Source organism: Scophthalmus maximus, chromosome 5 (genome assembly GCF_022379125.1).
Source record: "Scophthalmus maximus strain ysfricsl-2021 chromosome 5, ASM2237912v1, whole genome shotgun sequence".
NCBI lineage: Eukaryota > Metazoa > Chordata > Actinopteri > Pleuronectiformes > Scophthalmidae > Scophthalmus > Scophthalmus maximus.
In genome coordinates, this window is record NC_061519.1 from 13,471,238 (window position 1) to 13,489,899 (window position 18,662).

The 18,662-nt window shown below is 42.2% G+C and overlaps 1 protein-coding gene across 1 annotated transcript in view; it reads right to left on the reverse strand.

Moving 5' to 3' along the window:
* Positions 1-1,766: 1,766 nt before the first annotated feature.
* Positions 1,767-18,662, reverse strand: part of nsun4 (NOP2/Sun RNA methyltransferase 4) — a 47,117-nt gene continuing 30,221 nt past the window's right edge. Inside the window, exon 8 of the mRNA XM_035634627.2 lies at positions 1,767-2,057. Coding sequence (XP_035490520.2) covers positions 1,926-2,057 — 132 coding nt within the window. The 3' untranslated portion in view covers positions 1,767-1,925. The remainder of the gene's footprint in view (positions 2,058-18,662) is intronic.

Genomic DNA, 18,662 nt, shown 5'->3' on the forward strand with positions numbered 1-18,662 from the left:
TGTGCAAGAAATGTGAAAAAAACCCTCTGAATATATCTGAAATTTTCCACAATAAAAGTCACAAAAATACAAGTTCAACAAAAGAGTTAACAAGTTGTACTAAGGGTCGAGAACAGAGTAAAAAAACTCAAAACAAAAGGAAGCAGAGCAGATAGAATTGAATCAGATAGGAGCCATGCAAATGACATGCTAATGTGATGCTAATGAGCAGTGGGATGGAGGGGGGGGGGGGTTGTCAGGTAGGAGGTAAAGTTTGGTTAGAGCGCGCGCTGGCGAGACATCAGGCAAATGGGCAACGCTTGGGTGAGCAGTGAGCGGGCTACCCATGATGCCTCGATGAGAGAGGGAACATTAAGCCACCGAGTGAGAGACACAGACTTGGAGGAAAAAGGCCCCGTGGGCTAATGAATGCTGATTAATTCCCAAATTACATTTCACAACTTCTTTGTTTCTTTTTCTCTGGCGCACATTTCCCGTCAACACCGTCTGGTAAATCACTTGGTCATTCATTTGTACTTCACTCGCTGATTGGAGCTCACCGTCACACGATCGCACAGCAGCAACTATTCAGAAAAGTAAATTCCCACCTAACACACAACTTTTCCTATTTCACAGGGATTTGCTATTGTTCTAAATATGGGACATGACAATTGATTGTTTAGATGTTTTTCCAATTTATATTCCTGAAAACACTTCCTCCAGCGTTGATCTTCTGAAGTTTCTTCCTTTTTAAGGGTTGGTTACATGGCAGGTTAGAAAGTCTCATATTTGGGCCATGAATACAAAATGAATTTGAATTATTACACTGATTGCAGCCTCCTGTTCATCGGTATCACCTATAGATAAACTTGACTTGCCATTGTCTCCTCTCTCCCTGTTCGTACTTGCGTCAGTCGGACACGGCGCCGGCTCGGTTAATGGAGCAACTCCACCTTTTCTGACACAACAGCAATCACAGCTGCTTCATCTGTTCCCGTCAGTGTGTCAATGTTAAAGACCTTCTGAAGAGACAAAGAGCAAACATCTCGCTGACGGCCTGTCAGGTTTTCCACAGCTCCCACAGACCAGGACATACACGTGCACACAGATGGAGTGTATGTGTGTGTATGGGGTGATCATCTGCACCCCCCTGATGCATTGGGAGGTGAGCAGGAGAATCTCAGCGGCGGGCAGAGCACGCGGAGGGAGAATGGCAATATTTAAAATGGGAGACGCGACTTCATTTCTTTTCCAACAAAATATTAACGATCTTTCATTTGGATCTCATCACAGATGCGGCCGCGGGAAAATTGCATTCTGTGCGGCAGAAGTCTGGGGAAGACATGAGACAGGATAATAGCCAATAGGTGTTTGGCGAGGGAGAGAACGAGGAGATGAGAGAGGAAGACAGAGAGAAACAGAATTGACAAATTCCCATGATGGGTACACCATGAGAGACGGAGGGAGGAGGAGGGGGGGTTGAAGAACAGGGGGGGGGGAGCCGAAAGATTGGAAATTGAAATCTATGACATTGAAAATGACTATGGCAGAGACAGAGACAGGTCCCTCTTTGCTCTCCCCTCTTTGGTAGCAGTCAACCTTGCAATGAGGGCAGATCAAACAAAAATAGGCTGTTAGGGGGGCAGCGGGGGCGGCGGGGGGCGCTGAGCACTGTGGATGGGATGAGAGAGGGGGAGCGAAAGTGTGAGAAGCAGCGGCGGAGGTGGAGGGACCAGGGGAAGGCTATAGAGGTGAGGGATAGAGGGATGGGAGGGAGGTGTATAGGCAGGAGTGAAGGAGGACATTAAAGGAGAAAATGATGATGTTGTCAGTGAGTGATGTAAATCGCGGCGGCAACATAGTCAACAGATACAGTCGGCTGGCTGTGCGGGCCAGGGCCTGTCTCAGCCGCAGTGGCACTGACAAATGGAATATTTTCAGAGGACTTAATCAGAGGAAAATGGGCTTTCATCTGCTCGCCTACCCGCTCTGCCGCTCGCACAGAGAAATGATTGCCTGTCGCTCCTCCTCTGCCTGTCTCTTCCTCTCCCACAGTCGTTGAACGTGGCCACTGAACCCTGCAGAGGTTACACAAACGGGAATTTATCAGTCGTGTTTTTCACGAAAGGATGCAGGGACATTGAGATGTACAATCACACTCCCTTCATAATGGGCTGATTCGAGACGCTGATGGCTGCTCCTGCTTTGTGTAAATGCTAACACAAACTGAAAGAGCGAGATCTTAAAAGACAGAGTAAGATACCCGTTCAAGCACAAAGGTGATGTCTCAGTTGCCGCAGGCGGATTGACTGGATAAACAGCCGTCCGGAGTAAACAGCAGAACTTTAAGTCTTCAGTGAGAAAGTACAACATGAGCCACACAAAGACTGTCCTGATTTACTTCAAACACACTCATCATCCACTCAATAAAACCTATTACTTGTCATGAGGGCCTCATTTCCTACAGTTGTGTTTGATGTAGCACCTGGGCCGGCCCGTCTGCAGGCCCACAGGAGCAGCAGATAGGCCTCCGCAGAACAGACGACAGTGACATGATCTATTTCTCCCGTGATGAATTGTACCAATCTGCTGCCCTGTTGCCCTGTCCGCCTAATTTGTTATGATGTGACACGATCCACACGCTTTTCTATGATGATGAACTTGCTGCAAGTGTGTACCAGCGAGTGAGTGCGTTGAAAATGTCAGGAGGTGCAGCACTTTCATTTTCACAAATCAGTCACAATTCTGGTTTGATAAAATTCAAGTAATGGTCTGCATTTGTTTGTCGTATTATATCACCAAAATGGGGGAAAAAAACAACAACAACTGGTTTTCAGTTTACAGTCTCTAAAATGGATACCACTCCCCATTGTTAAAAATACACCTTCCACAACCTCTAAACTAAATAATGAATATGTTATATCACATTCAGTTCATCTATACAGTGTTTTGTGTGTGTAAAGCTTTTGAGGCGTGTTAATGTATATGAATGTATTAAAACATTTGAGCAGTATCAAACAAAAGCAAATAGTTCCAGAAGTGGCACTTTGGATGCACATTGGATCAAAGTTTATCAGTTTTGCCTTAATCGCTTTGCATTAATGGAAGATATGTAGCCTCAACAAAGTCAGCTTCATGATGAGCGTCTGTTCAATATAATTCATGACCAATAATTAGTAAAAGACTCCATGCTGTCCATGTTGCTGACAAGGAGCAAACATATAAAACTTATTTTTCTCTAGTGTGTTTTTCCAGCAGCCACAGAATCGATGGTTGTCACTTGTTTTCTTCTTCTTGTAAAAGTGGAGAAATTATTGTCTGGTTAATAAATATACTGTAAGCACTTTTCTACAGGGTTACGACTGGTTGTAATGGCACTTTACTATAGGTTGATATTGATGCGTGAGCTGCCAGACAAAATGGATTATTTCCTCTTGCCAGACACCCCCCCCCCTCACTCGCACGCACGCACGCACGCACGCACGCACGCACGCACACACACACACACACACACACACACACACACACACACACACACACACACACACACACACACACACACACACACACACACACACACACACACACACACACACACACACACACACACACACACACACACACACACACACACACACACACACACACACACACACACACACACACACACACACACCTCCCTGTGAAGGAAGGCAGTAATGGCTTGTTGAGCCGCCGTGAGGCCGGGCCTCGGGGCTGGTCCCAGTCATATCTCACACGGTATCGATCAGCTCAGAGCTAAGTGTGGCCCAGAGCCCTTCCTCCCTTCCTTCTTCATCTCCCTCTCCCCCTGTTCTTGATCCTGTAAAGTTATAACTGTACTCATGTCAGCCGGGTAATTATCATTGATCTGCTGCAGCAAAAGGTGACAAATTCCACTGTTGCTCTAGCAGCTGATCTGTGATCTGTCATGGCTCGCTGCCCCGACTTCACCACAGCGCAGATGGACACTTGCTGCCCTGAGACTGGACTGAGACTCGAATGTGTCTGCCGTTATCAAGCCTCATGGCAGACAGATCATCATCCGTTCCTTTACATCCCAGATTCCTGCAGTTTCTAATAAAAAAACGTACCCTGACATTTCAACAAGGCTTTGTACCAGCTTGGGCATAGAACATACAATTTTTCTTGGCATTTAAAAAAAACCCAGCCCATGATGAAATTCCTTCACAAACCAGCTTTTGTCTCAATCATGTCCACTGCATGCAGACATAATTCCCTGTATGTCATTTAAATATTGTCAAGGAAAGGCAGACAGGACATGCCTCTTGAAAAAAGCCTTTCCTGGACATGTAAAGACGGCAATTAAATATTGCTTGAAACAAAGGCTGGCATAAATCTATCAAAGATGGCGTTTAAGTGTTTAATTAAATGAAAATCTTGAATGTTATAACTTGAAGACGTGCAAAAATCAACCTAAGATTATATAACCCTGGATTATGTTGGATTAACAGAAGGAAATATTTTCTATTTTACAGAGCTGCACTGGCAATGTACTGCCTGCTATAAATGCAGAAACTGTGGTTTCAGATGTGCTTACAGTATATTCCCGTGGTGTGACGGAAATCCAAGCTCTGGGAAATGAGGAGGGATGCATGGAAAAAGTAATTTTTGTGAAGAAGGTCAGGGTTTGGACACCAGTTCAGTGACATATTTCGCCATATTCAGTCCCGTTAATGCTGGCACAGAGTGAAACACGCATTTGAAACAAAGAAATGAGATGAGATGAGTAGAAAGAAAAATTAGACAGTCGAGTGTGTGGTCAGTGAAAGCCCAAGGCAAATCAACTTCATCTGCGAACTTATCCTCTGAGATCTGTTCTCTTGCCTTCACACTCTCACACACACACACACACACACACACACACACACACACACACACACACACACACACACACACACACACACACACACACACACACACACACACACACACACACACACACACACACACACACACACACACACACACACACACACACACACACACACACACACACACACACACACACAAGGTTCATAGGTTGGCAGATGATGAGGTCTCTCTTCCAGTGTCTCCTGGCAAGGATTTGTATTGTTCAGTCTCAATGTGAATCCGGGGGTTATGGAGCCTGGACTCACTGTGGAGGGAGACACGCTGGCGACCTAGTTACGCTTTGTGAAAGAGTCGGGATGAATCACAAAAGGACAAACATACCCGTATAACACAGGTTCTTCATGCACCTTCAAGATGCCTAAAGATATCTGGAAATATCTTGAAATGGCAAAAATATTTAAACTTACATGACATCAAAAGGAATTTGGGAAATGTTTGCTGTACAGAGAAAATATAATATATATATATATATATATATATATATATATATATATATATATATATATATATATATATATATATATATATATAGAATGTGAACCCTAACGAAGATCATGTCCCTGCCCAGAGTGGTGGTTATCATTACTACTTATAGATCTATATGGATGCAAACAATGATCCAGCATCAGGTACATGCATATAATTAATTGGATTAATCATGTGGAAACTTTGCCTGCATGGTGATAAATGCAGTCGTCTCATCACCAAAATGTTACGGTTTAGAAGAGCCAGGTACCAGTTAAAGCTACATAAATCTGTCAGAATGAAAACAAAGTCTGTCTGTCCAATGTTGTAGTAGCATAGATTAAATGATTTGGCAACAAAAAAGGTTCTTTAAAAAAAATAGTTCATTAATTAACCATTTGTAAAAAAAATATCCCCTTCAAAAAAGTTGAACCCTCCCAGAGGTTCATCAGCTGCCACCATGGCTGAGACCTACCTTTGGTTTTCATGCAAATCTGTTCATAACTTTTTGAGTAATCCTTCCAACAAACAAACAAACAAACCAGGCAATACCCTCGTTGCGGAAATTACTATTAACAAGCACTTTTTACCTTTGAGTAATTACAGTTTGGTTTAAACATTTGGACGTGATGCCAGCAGAAGTTACCAGAAAGATATCTGATGTGTTATGAAGGCTTCTAAAGATCGCCAAAAACCTCGCCTTTAATCATTGATGACTTTCCATCCTAAACCCTCACTTTAACTACTGATGATTTTCAATAGTCTGATTTGGCCCAAACACACACACACACCCAAACACACACACACACACACACACACACACACATACACACACACACACACACACACACACACACACACACACACACACACACACACACACACACACACACACACACACACCTCCTATCCGTCCACACTAATCTATAGCAGATAAATGAGGCTGGGCTAACAGAGTGGGGCAGAGAGAGAAAAGATTGACTCGCAGAGAGAGGCCTAATTAGCAGAGACTCATTAGGAGCCTTTAAGAGGCTGTGATTAGGGATGTTTGTTCACACATCGTGCTGCTGCTACTGGGCTTAATGACTGGGACTGATTGCCAGCTAGTTTGGCCTACAGCGTGACGGGGGACGGCGGAGGGCTGCAGAATGAGGGGAGTGTACGGCTGTGTATCAGCAGGTCGTTTGTCTGCGGTTAACTGATGTTAAACACAGGGAGAAAATCATCTTTAGGGCTGTTTTGATGTCACACTGTGACATTAGCACAGCGTGCGAAAATTATGAATTGGATTAGTCCAACCAAGAAGGTTGGGAATCTTTGAGTTCCAAAAAAAAAGGTTCCTGGGACTAAAAGTTCCAGGTTCTTTTAGTCAGAATGCTAGTTAAGGTCAAGGTGAGAATCTTGTGGCTGCTCATCGTGGAATTCATGAGAGCATGTGGTTTTTACTGTTTGTACTGTGGTCTGCATCCAGCAGAGCAGAGTTTGCATCTTGTTTGACTGTTCGTTAGGAGCTGATCTGTGACGCTGTGTTTCCGTCCGGTTGAGACACTGTAAGGCTCTCTCTTCCTTAAGGCTCAACCCCATTTCAATAATCAGTGCATTCCCCTCCCTCCCCCTCCCCCACCGCACGCCACCCCACCCAATACCCAATCTAAAAGTTTACCACTGAGCCCAAGCTCTTGGCTTTAAAAACCCCAAACCCCTTCATTTAAATCTGATAAGACTCCCAGCGCTATTGTGATACGATTTTCCTCCTCGGAAGTCCGTCCATGATCCCGCATTTCCCTGAGTCCTTCTCGTTCCACTTCCTGAACTGGGGTGGATTGTCTGGAATAAACTCCAATCCTCCTTAAAAGAAGGGAGCGGGAGAAAAGGGGGGTAAGGGGTGAGGTGTGGGGGGAGTAAAAGCTGAGAGGATCAAGAATGCGAGGGCCAAAGTAAAGGATCCGACAGAGCAGAAAGTAGAGTTGTCTCCTGTCCCTGAATTCCTCCAGGTGTCTATATGTTTTTATCCATCCATCCATCCATCCATTCATCCATCCCTGCATTTCAGCCCCCACCCCTAGGGCAGCGCTGCCTCTCTGGTGTTTGCAGCGGTGCATTGGGTTGCAGCAAGCGACGGGACTGATCCATTTGTTTGTTTTCTGAATCCAGGATTTGCTGAGATAGATTAGACAACAAAAGCATATGGAAAAGATAAAGAACACTTAGGTAATGGATTTTGGCAGCCTCTCTAGCTCAGTGGAGAACTTCATCCTCTTTCGATCTCTCATCTCTTCTCCTTTCTCTATGCTCTAATAATGTTTGTTTGTTGTTCTTTTTTTCCCTTCTTTTTTCTTTTTTGCAGACAATTTCTGAGAAGAGAAAAAGCCCCAGCTGTTTACGAGGATGAAGAAAGAAGAGCGGTTAAAAGGTTGTGGACCAACAAGACCTTGGCTTTTGGTTGAATGTGCTTTCTAACTATGTATAAAGTGGCTTAGGTGTTGTGTAGCACAAATACACATGTACACAAACGCTCTTGCACACACTCACATGGTTTCTCCCCAACACCGCTGTCGTACAACGCGGCAAAAAAGAAAAGAAAAAGAAAATAACTATACTTAAGTCCACAGGGCCAAAACTCAAATGAAGGTATTAATGAGCCTTTAGTTTATTTATGTTCTGTGCCCTTTCAACACAGAAAAACAGCAATTGCGGGTTCTTCTTCGACGAGCGAGTCATCTGACAGAAAAACCCCCCCAGAGCTGGTATGGATTAGCGCACCCAGTGATTGGTGTGTATCAGAAGTATGTCCGCTCATGCACCATGATGTGAATAGTGTGTGTTTTTTTAAGCCCATCCAGAGTTTGAGTGTGTGACTCTTTGCTAAAGGGGGGACATTACACATGCATCAAGCGACATTCAGTGGAGCTCGGGAGTGGCCAGTTCTGGTTCACATAGCCCTCATGGTGGAAGTCATGGGTCAAGGTTATATGGATCCTCTGCAGACATGGAGGTATCGTGAGAAGATGGGGCCCAGGCCACAGACATGTACAAGGCCCTTCACCTCTTCTATATGAGCGATACAACAAGAATGAGAAAAACAGGAAATGACCAACACCACAGTCAGAGGGCCTCTTTGAGGTTTTTTTTGTGTCTGTTGGCAGCAGTTTTACATATTTTTGTGATAGTGGTAGTGTGTCTTTACCAGCTACGACATTCTGGCTGCTATTGTTTTCACCCTGTGAGTCTGTGTGTGTGTGTTAAACGTTGCCGGAGCCTTTGAGTGGCACATTAAATGAATTATTTCTGCCTATCTAATGTTAACTTGCAAAGGTGAAAAAACGGCAAAGCATCTTTTGATTGAATCGTCTGACAATTTATCCATTAGTGGTGAAGAAACACTACAAAGCCTGTTTGTAAAGCCTGGACAGCTTTGTGCTGCATTCACAGCCTGCTGGAAATGAAAGTTTGCTGAGCTACGTCTTCATACTGTGAACTTTTAGATTAGCTTGACCTCTGCCTGCACTGCTATTTGACCTCAGAGTGGATGTAGCTAAATTCGCTCGGAACATGTCAGTAAATAAAATCATTCAAAACAGGAAATGCTTGTAATGTTTCAACTATATATTGCTCAATTTTAGGCTAATTGCAAACAACTTCATCCATGGTATCATCTACAGGTAACACTACTTTGCTCGATGTTTGGCTGACTGCCACATAATATTCTTGACATGATTAAACTGATCATAAAGTCAAGTAACATTTGAGGTCAGATAGTAAGTTGGCTAATATATGTGAACTTGCCACATTGTTCACATAACTTAGATCCGTGGTCATTTTGTATCCCTTCGTAGTCGCTTTATGTCTCTTTGGGGTCATTTAGTTTGTCATTGCACTTATGGTTGTTTTGTGGCTCCTTGTCTGTTTGCATTTCTCTGTTGTCATTTTGAGTTTCACCGATGCCTTTTTGTGCCTTTCTGAACCAACAAAAGGACGTTTGGAATGTTGTTCCGTATGGTTCCTATTAGTACACGCACGAACGACACGAGGAATGAGAGAAAGCCTGTTTTTGGACTTTTATCAGTGTAGATGAATGTGTGATGGATGAATTTACTTGCTGTTTTTTGATTGTGTTTCTTTTTTTATATATGCAGACACTGTGATGTTCAAGGCAAATTTCCCACCAGAACAATAAAGTCTGTCTCATCTTATCTGCACTGCTCTGCCACTTGAGCTACAGCCACCCCAACCTCAACTTTTACCACGGGTTAAAGTTTGCTGGTTTTACACAGTATTTTCTAAATGCTTTATTTTTCCAGACTCAACATTTACTTGTGTCGAAGACTTTAATTTAAAACCAGTTGTAGAATGATTTTAATGATGAAGTCTCCAACTCTATACAGTTTATGTCATTAACGAAGAATAACTTCTGTTCACTGTTCACCGAAAACCTTGAGTTTCATTTCATTACAGTAATGAAAGAACATCAGCTCTGCTGCGTGTTTAGCGTGATTGAGTTTAGAGTTTAAACAATGCAAAACAGAAATGACGTGGGTGTCTTAAATAACACACAGCTCCAGTAACCCAACTCCTCTGAATTATCACCTCTTTGCTTGTGGCTGTTTATGAATACAAATTGAATTTCCAGCGCAACCTAACCTTGTTGCAGTCACGGCTCATTTGATTTATTCCTTAATGAATATTTCCCCTTTCAACTCAGGAGATGGGAAAACATTTCCACACTAAATGAGCCCAGGCTTTTATTGAGGCCCATTCTCTCTTACATCTAGAAGCACATTACACTTATGTTTGTGTCGCCACTTTGGATTGAACGAAATTCCATTTTGTAGACGCAAAGCAAAAGAAACTGAATTAATAAATATGTTGTGCCTATAGTTTCTTTTTTCTTTTCTTTTTTTCTAAAAGCTGCACGCTGACATTTTTTTCATGTTCATTCTGCTAAAGGACGCCAGTAGTTTTCTTATATTATACAGAATTGATAAAATGCCATATAAGTTAGAGACCGATCAGAGGATCTACATGTTGGATTCAGAGACTAAACCTTCTACACTGACTGTTCACAGTGACAAAGATTCTAGTCTCCACATCGCTCACTGACCACCGTCAGACTAATTCCACATGAACACCATTTACCTGTTAATGTTGTGTAGATAATGTGCAATTGACTGTACGCCTGCTAAATAATGCAGCGGCTTGTTTGGGACCACGAGGAGAATTTAAATAGTATTGATAGACTAAGCTGCCATGATGTGGGATGTATGCAGTCAGAAAGCCCCACTCTGTATTGATCAAAGAACGGGCTTAAAGCAGAATCGCTCCCAGTTCTCGAACAAATGAGGGAAAAACAAGCCAACAGAAGAATGGCAGCGTGGAGCAATATTTCAGACTAGGTGGAGGAAGAGAGGGTGAGTGTTATGGTGCGGTAGGTGGAGGAAGAGGGATGACATAGAAAGAGACGGAGAGAGAGTTAGACAAGGAGACGTCGGGGCCGTCTATCCATCTAGCGCATGGCCGGGGGCAACATGAGGGGTAAAGTTGTTAACGAGTGTGTGGACAGCGGTGTCGGGCTGAGAGGAGGTCCATCAGGGAAATGAGACGCCCGGGCTCTATTGTGGCCCCAGGTGCACTATGGGAGGACAAAGGGAAACTTTTGGTGGAAATAGATTATCGACAATAGAAAAAAAGCGGAAGAAAAATTCCCGTGTTGTATTTATGTCATTGTTGGCTTTTGTTTTCAGTTAGTAAAAATGTACTCTTTAGTTTGATCCAGTCCCTTTCTATGAATTCAGCCCAGCGTCATGTAAAATCTAGTCAAATTTAAGCATTTGATGCACGAACAGGGCTTGAATCTGTATTCATCACCAAATAGATACAGGTTTCAACATATGAGATTACTGTAAATTGTTACATTGTCTTTGTTTTACCCCAACTGGAGAGAGAATCAGACCTTTATCTGAAACAGGCAATGGTAAGAGGCAGACCTTTGTTTTCTATACTGCAGGTGACCATGGTGCCAAACAGAAATAACCTGGATGTGTCCCCCGAAGACAATTTATTTCTTCTTCTGTTTTTCATTCTTCGTTTACACATAAACTGAAGAATACATGTTCTTTTTTTTTGCTTAATGCAGAATGTTTCAGGTCTGCAGATGAGAATCTTATCTAAGATTACAGGCTTTCCTTCATCAGCAGACAGGCTACACGTACCACTGAGGTTTTACTACAAACTCCTGGAGATGTTCAAAAAAATTATAAATAATATTTAAAAAAAATATATAATATATATAGTGTTTTATATACTGCTAAAGTCCAACGGGTTCTTGCAAGTATTGAATACGGACAAAACCTTTTTCATTTGTAAACACCTGAGTGAACAAACTACAGTTGGTCAAGAAATAAAGTTGATTCCAGGTTTGCTATTACATTAAGTAAGGTGGGGTTTCACTCATCATTGTTTGTTTTGTTGAGGCTGCAGTTTTTTTAAATTATTAAAAAATGTAATTCATAACAAAGATCTTCTGACCACAGAATCATAAGGGATAGAATTGGCCACTAATTCTTAGACCATTAACTTCAAAAAGCATAGATTGTTATTTTTAACAAGAAAACAATTATTTTGAAACATGTAACATGAGATTTTTTTTTTTTAAATCAGCTAGAGGGTGAGCAAAACTGCAATGAATTTATTCAATGAAAACAGTAGTATGAAGAGCAGAGATGTAATTTATGCTCGTTGGAACTTTTCAAATTTTTTTTTATTCAAATGGGTTTAATTGTGGTTATTGTGAACCAGAAAAGATACACTTCCTTCAAATAGAGGAGGACACCATGGACCACAGTCAGATCATTTTAGGTCTTCATTAGATTATGTGGGCTGATACTGATGTAGGTGTATGTGATATAAAAATGTTTTTCTCTGGTGTGTATTCCAAACCTAGAAGTTGACTGTCAACTTTGTGCTTGATCTGATTAAAAAACATATTTGTAGTGGCAAAAGATTACAAGACCAACAAAGTAATATCTCGTGTCGAAGGCAGATATTTTTTTTCTTATCCAGCAGATATCTTTCATGTGGTGTTGTTTGGGAATTAGTGACACTTAAACCTGGATGCATGACAAGTCTGCCACAAACATCCAACTTACCAAAGATACATGTCACACATTCTTTGTTTATTATGAAGAAACCTCGGCTTTTTTAATCTGTTATGATCAGTGTCAATGAAGAAGAAAAACATGTTTCTCTGGCCATTAGTGTGTGTAGCCAGTTGGTGCGTGTACAGTGGTGCTTGTGAGCGGCGGCCCCGGGCTATGTGCTTAGTGAGGATTGAAACGGGACAGCTTTAAGGGGGATTAATGCGCTATGGTCGAATGAGAAAAACACTCCTGTAGAAACAAACACATGCACTAATTAACGCAGCAGTAAAGGGTCATAAAAATACATCATAGATGATAGAATGACTTCAGTCATGTCTACTCTAAAAGGTGAAATGCTACATTTCTACTATTATTGCGAGTTTGAGTGTAAAATGCTTTTTTTTAACGGTTATAAATGGTTATCTGAAATGTTGGTCTTTAAAGAGTTCATTTCTCTGGCCTTTCATCTTCAAGTATGTCAAAGGATCACAAGTTCAGATTTAATTTCCAATATTCTAATATATTCTATATCTATTCTAATAGCTCAGCCTATTTTAGCCACCTCCCCTCTTAGCCTCTGATGTTCCCTCTTTGCATGATAAACAGCTTTTCAGCCCTCAGAATATGTATGTGGTGCATATTTATTCATATGTGCGATACGAGCGCAGACGACTCTGCTTTGGGTGTGGGAGAGGAAATATATAAATAAAGAAAGTAAATAAACAGTATAAATAAATAGCAAGAGTAATAAGGTTAACTATTTAGGTTTCTTGATATTGATATTTGCAGGCAGAGCTACAGGAGGGGGCAAATTTAATGACAGCAGACATAATGCCATGGGGATACTTGGGAGTGTGTCCAATACTTTAAGTAATAGCGTTAATGGCGAATTTAAAGGAATTTAATTTTCGACATCAAACAGTAGCGCCTTTAGAGAGCCGCCCCCCCCGCCGCCGCCACATGTTTGGGGCTCTGAGAGCTTCTGAACTCGTCTCCTCTCAGAAGGAGGAAGAGGAGGAAATCATCTGCGGAGCGGCGAGCATGCGGGGAAGGCAGGTGGCTAAAAACTTCCAAGCAGATACCCAAGCAGAACATCCTCTCGACTCGCAGGGCGACGCTTGTTAGGCTCAGGCCCAGAGGAGGGTGCATGGCCAGTAAGTAAGGTTATTGGGAAATAATTAGCCTAGCCCAGGAATCAGCGGGGATAGCAAAGTCCTCTGGGGTAGAAACGCCAGTGCCCCTGGCCTCGTTTCCACAGCTAATTAACTTTGAAGAGAGCCTATTAATAAGGTTGTCTTCATAGTAACAGCCTGGAACTATGTGCCGAAGGAACTTTTGGTTGTGGAGAAGGCTGGAATTCAATTTATAGATGAAAGACAAAGAAATAAACAACACTTTATTTTTTTAAGTATTTCAGAGCTTACCGGGGAAACTTCTATCTTTCTACCAGTCAAACTCACTATCTAGAAACCTTATAAGAAAATCATCGCCCTGAATCACTTGCTCCCCACTTCCTCAGTGGACATTATCCCCCAGTGGTCACATGTCCCCTTACCTGTCATCCCAGAAACAGCTGGTGTTGCCACCAGGTCGGGGTGTGCTAAAATAAAAAAAAAATCTCGCCTTACAGCCTTAGGCTGTGGGAGAGTGACGCTGGCCTCAGCGCCTAATCACCCCCTCCCACGACAGCACTCATCAAGACAGCAGCTCCAACAAATCAATCTCCCTCTGACAGTTCATTTAGACTGAATTAATTTGGAATTAGGGGCCATTACTGCAATTGGCAGGCGTGGATATTCCCCTAACGTGGGCTGTTATCCTGCTTTGGGGATAAAGAATAAGAAACCAGCTTCTCCTTTTTCTTTTTTTCTGTAGGATCGACTGGATAAGGTGTTTTTCTGTGCTGATCACAGGGCTGAAGGAGGGAGGCATTGGATTTTCAGTTTAACTAAATCATCATTGTTTTCAATCAACAGTCAGACTCTGCTGATAGTTTTTTTTCTCCCTTCCGTCTTTCTCTTGATACCAAATGGAAGTGAATTAGGTGTTTAATGAGGGCTGTTGCTCTATCGACTGTCAAATTGTTGCCAGGGGCCAATTAAAAGTCTGATAGTCCGTCATCAGAGCAGAGAAAACAATGAATCTGGGTAAAAATAAGACACAAGACAGAATATAAGGTGTGATGAAGTGCTCTTAAATTCTTTCTATTAATGTGTAGGCCAGGATGAAAGACAAAAAATAATTTTAAAAATATCAAACTACCAACCGTTGCTTTCTCAGGCCTTTATTGCATCCGTCAATATCCCACAAACAGGCCACCATGATCAATTCTTTGGTTTGATTCAGACAAAGAGTCTTTTACAATCAATTTGACACAATTTCTTTTGTTTGTTTGTATCACTTCCACTATGTCACCGTTATCATCGGGGCAGAGCCGCCGCCGTTCTGCGGCTGAGTTGCTGCACAGATTGACTTGGCCTCCCTCTCCTGCTGGGAGGCAGCAGATTGAAGTTTACCCAGGGTTCACGACCCCGTGACCCAGAGGTTTGACCGAGACAGCTCAGCTCCATGGAGACACCGCTTTGAAAAGATAAACACTTAAACATCGCACACACTCCTGCACAGAGGCACATGAAGAAATGTGCCTCTGTGCACAGAGAGATATTTAACCCTGAAACACAAAGCAGCATAGCAGGATTTTCTGAGCGTGTAGTGTTTGGTGCACTTAATCATAAGACTTTTTAAAAAAATGTAATGTCCCATTAGGACCTTTGATTTGCAAGGTAGCAGAGGTGTTACTTTTCCTCTTCCTAAATAACCTTTTGCAATCAACCGGTTTTGAAAGATAATCTAAATAAAGAAGAAGCAGACAAGGCTTTTTAACTTCTTCTATCGTCTACTTTTATTCAAAGCAACTGTGGGACGACACTAAAGCTTCAACACAGTAAGTGACTTTTAAGTCAGTTTCAAGTGCACAGTATGAAAAAGTGAAGGAGTGAAATGAAAGCGTCCAATAAATGCTAGTTTAGGCATGTCAGAGGTGTTAGAGGAGGTGCTCTCCGAAGAGATCAGACTTCAAGAGATTCTTGAAGATAAAGAGAGTCAACCCTGCTCTGAGAGCATTTTGTAGCTGAAACACAAACAAGAACATTGTGGATTGTTGTTGACTTGTGAGCAAGGATGGAAAAGGCCAGACAGCGTTTCTTAGAGGAAGGCAGTTTAATGAAAAACGTTATATAACCTGGTATTATACAGGCCAACTCCCCACATACAGTATCTTTGGCACTGGGACAAAACAGACTGGAGCCATTGTTAGTACTGTTAGTTACACCTGCACTTGCACTCAAACACCTAAAGAACACATAAAGAACACATAAAGTGGGACAATTATCTATGAGAACCATTTGTGTTTTCCTAAATCAAAATCAAAGATTGTGTCTGAAAACAGATTTACTGTCCACCATTTAATTTGAGTGTGAAGTATCCGTTGCCTTCAAAAAGTTCCACAATAGATTAAAAGAGGTGGTGTCCCACTATATAATGTTATTCTAAATATACTTTTGATACTTTGAATTTTTCGATGTTAACATCACAGCACTACTTAATGTAAAAGTAAAGTTGACGTTAAGATGATGGCGATGATCATTTTAAAACGAATCATTGCCAAAATCTTTGGCAAGCAGTCTAAATGCAACACACGCCCACCTTGATCCCTGAAATACTGCCATTTTTCTAGCTCTATTTTCATACATCTAGTTTTGGCTGTCGGTGTAGTAAACATTGCCGAGGAGTTCCGAGGAGGCGTACGCTGGGTGACGAGCAGGAGCTCGTCCGTCCAAACCATGAGATCAGAGTAAATATTAACACTGACACACCGCTGAGGAAATACCTCAGCGTCTTACGGGGGCTACGGGGAGCAGGAGCAGGAGGATGAGTGGGAGGAGAAGAAAGACGAGTGGACACAGACATTTAGGTGAGCCAAAAGGTAAACGGCAGGGCACAGCACAGACATAATCCTGAATACACCCCCCCCCCCTCACACACACACACACACACACACACACACACACACACACACACACACACACACACACACACACACACACACACACACACACACACACACACACACACACACACACACACACACACACACACACACACACACACACACACACACATATACCCTCTTAGGCTTCTCCCATTATCACTCCTCACAGCAAACACCTCTACTCCACTGATGACACGTTCCCTCAACACCCACACAGAGCTCACAGAGCAAAACGGCCAAGTCCTCAGCTGACACAACTCACAAAAAAAACAACCTCAAGAACTTGGTCATTGTACTGTTACTTTCTGTTTCATTACATGACACTAATACAGGCGTCTGCACAATTTACTTTACTTACTACAAAGAACATAAAGTAGGATGCAGACAATTTAAAGACACTTTCCTTAAACGCTAGTTGGGGAAGAAGTATTTTGCACAAATACTGCACCACACTTTTGCTTTTGTATTGTTTCTACCTTCTTTAAAAACCGAGGTGAGGAAGTTGTGATCTGAGCTGACGATAAAAGCTCACGAGGAGGTTGTGGGTTCCAGAATGATCACATTACGAATACATGCAATAGCCGAGAGCAGACAGTGCGGCCCTCTATTTATGATGTTTTCGGGCCTGGGCAGAATGTTCCATCAGCCTGAGAAATATGACTGATTTCACCGACACACTCTCAGGTTTCAGTGCTGGTAGGTAGGGGTGTGTGTGTGTGTGTGTGTGTGTGTGTGTGTGTGTGTGTATTACGTACTGTATATACAGTGAGAGAGACAGAAGAGGGAGAGATAGACGGCAGGGAAGAGGGAGAGAGGTGGTGAAAGGAAGTTCATGTTACGTATTTGTAGTGCGGGTGTAACATTTCATCACTGGACTGATAATAGAGTCAACACACTCTGCAGAGGTTTAGGGGCACAAAGATGTATATGAGGAATGTAAGAGTGTCAAATGAAAGCTCCTCTGTGCCACAGACTGATACGAACACATTCATTTTCAAATATAAAGTTTACCCAATAAAAAAACGGAGACGGTGACACATTGGCTCATTGTTGGATTCAGTGTTCACTGCGATTCTCGAATAATTATGCAGGAAAAAAGGTTTGAGACTAGAAACAAGGGGAAACAGCGAGTCTGGCTCAGTCCGTAGGTCACAAAGTTGACCTCACAACACCTCTAAAGCTCAGTAATTAACATGTTACTTTTCATTTTAATGTGTACAGAAAAAAAACTTTGGTTGCCAGGCAAATACTGACTGTCACCCCTAATATTTACTGTACAGACATGAGAGTGGTTTTGATCTTCTTGTCTAGTCCTTTACGTTATAAAACGTTCATCTGTAACTATTCAACTCCAGAGGATGAGAGAGAGAGTCAGCTCTTTTGGGACCAGCATCACACATTGTGATCATTGATTGTTCACATGAATCAGTGCAAGTCGGTGTGCGGGAGGCTAAACAGAACGATCACTTGATTTGATTAAAACTAATTTAAAAAAAACACAGATGAAAGATAAATGCCTTTCACTGTCTAATTTAAAGGATTTCCAAGGCATCATTGCTCCTGCATAAACAAGATTATGAGCAACATGAGATGCAGACTAATCACTGGATTTGTTGCAGCAAATGCCCCCAAATCCTGCAGATTTAGTGATTTAGTCTCAAATCCATTCAGAGATACACAGCGGCTTCACTTTTTGCCCATATGATATACATGATTATATATGATATATAATAAATGACAATAATGAAAGACTGAATAATAATTGTAGTAGAAAAAAGGCCGCCTGGGAGATCAGTAGGTCAAGGTGAAGGCACAAAAACAAGGCAATGGAAAACATTCACACGTACGCCCAATGTTGTCGGCAGAATTTTTTTTTGTAGTGATTTGGTGATTGTGTTTGTTTTGTCCCATAAGCTGTTTTTAGACATGAACTCGGGTGAGGGGTGGCGCCTGGGTAGAGCGCCCACTCGCTCACCGTGAATCTTCTGGAGGTTTCCCTGCTGTATTCTCACATTGGCTCACTGACATTTTCTCGAATTTCCACTTGCAGAAAAAGTTCCGGAAAATTACCAGAACAACATTCGTGGACATTTGCGTTCTCACATACAGCCCCTCTG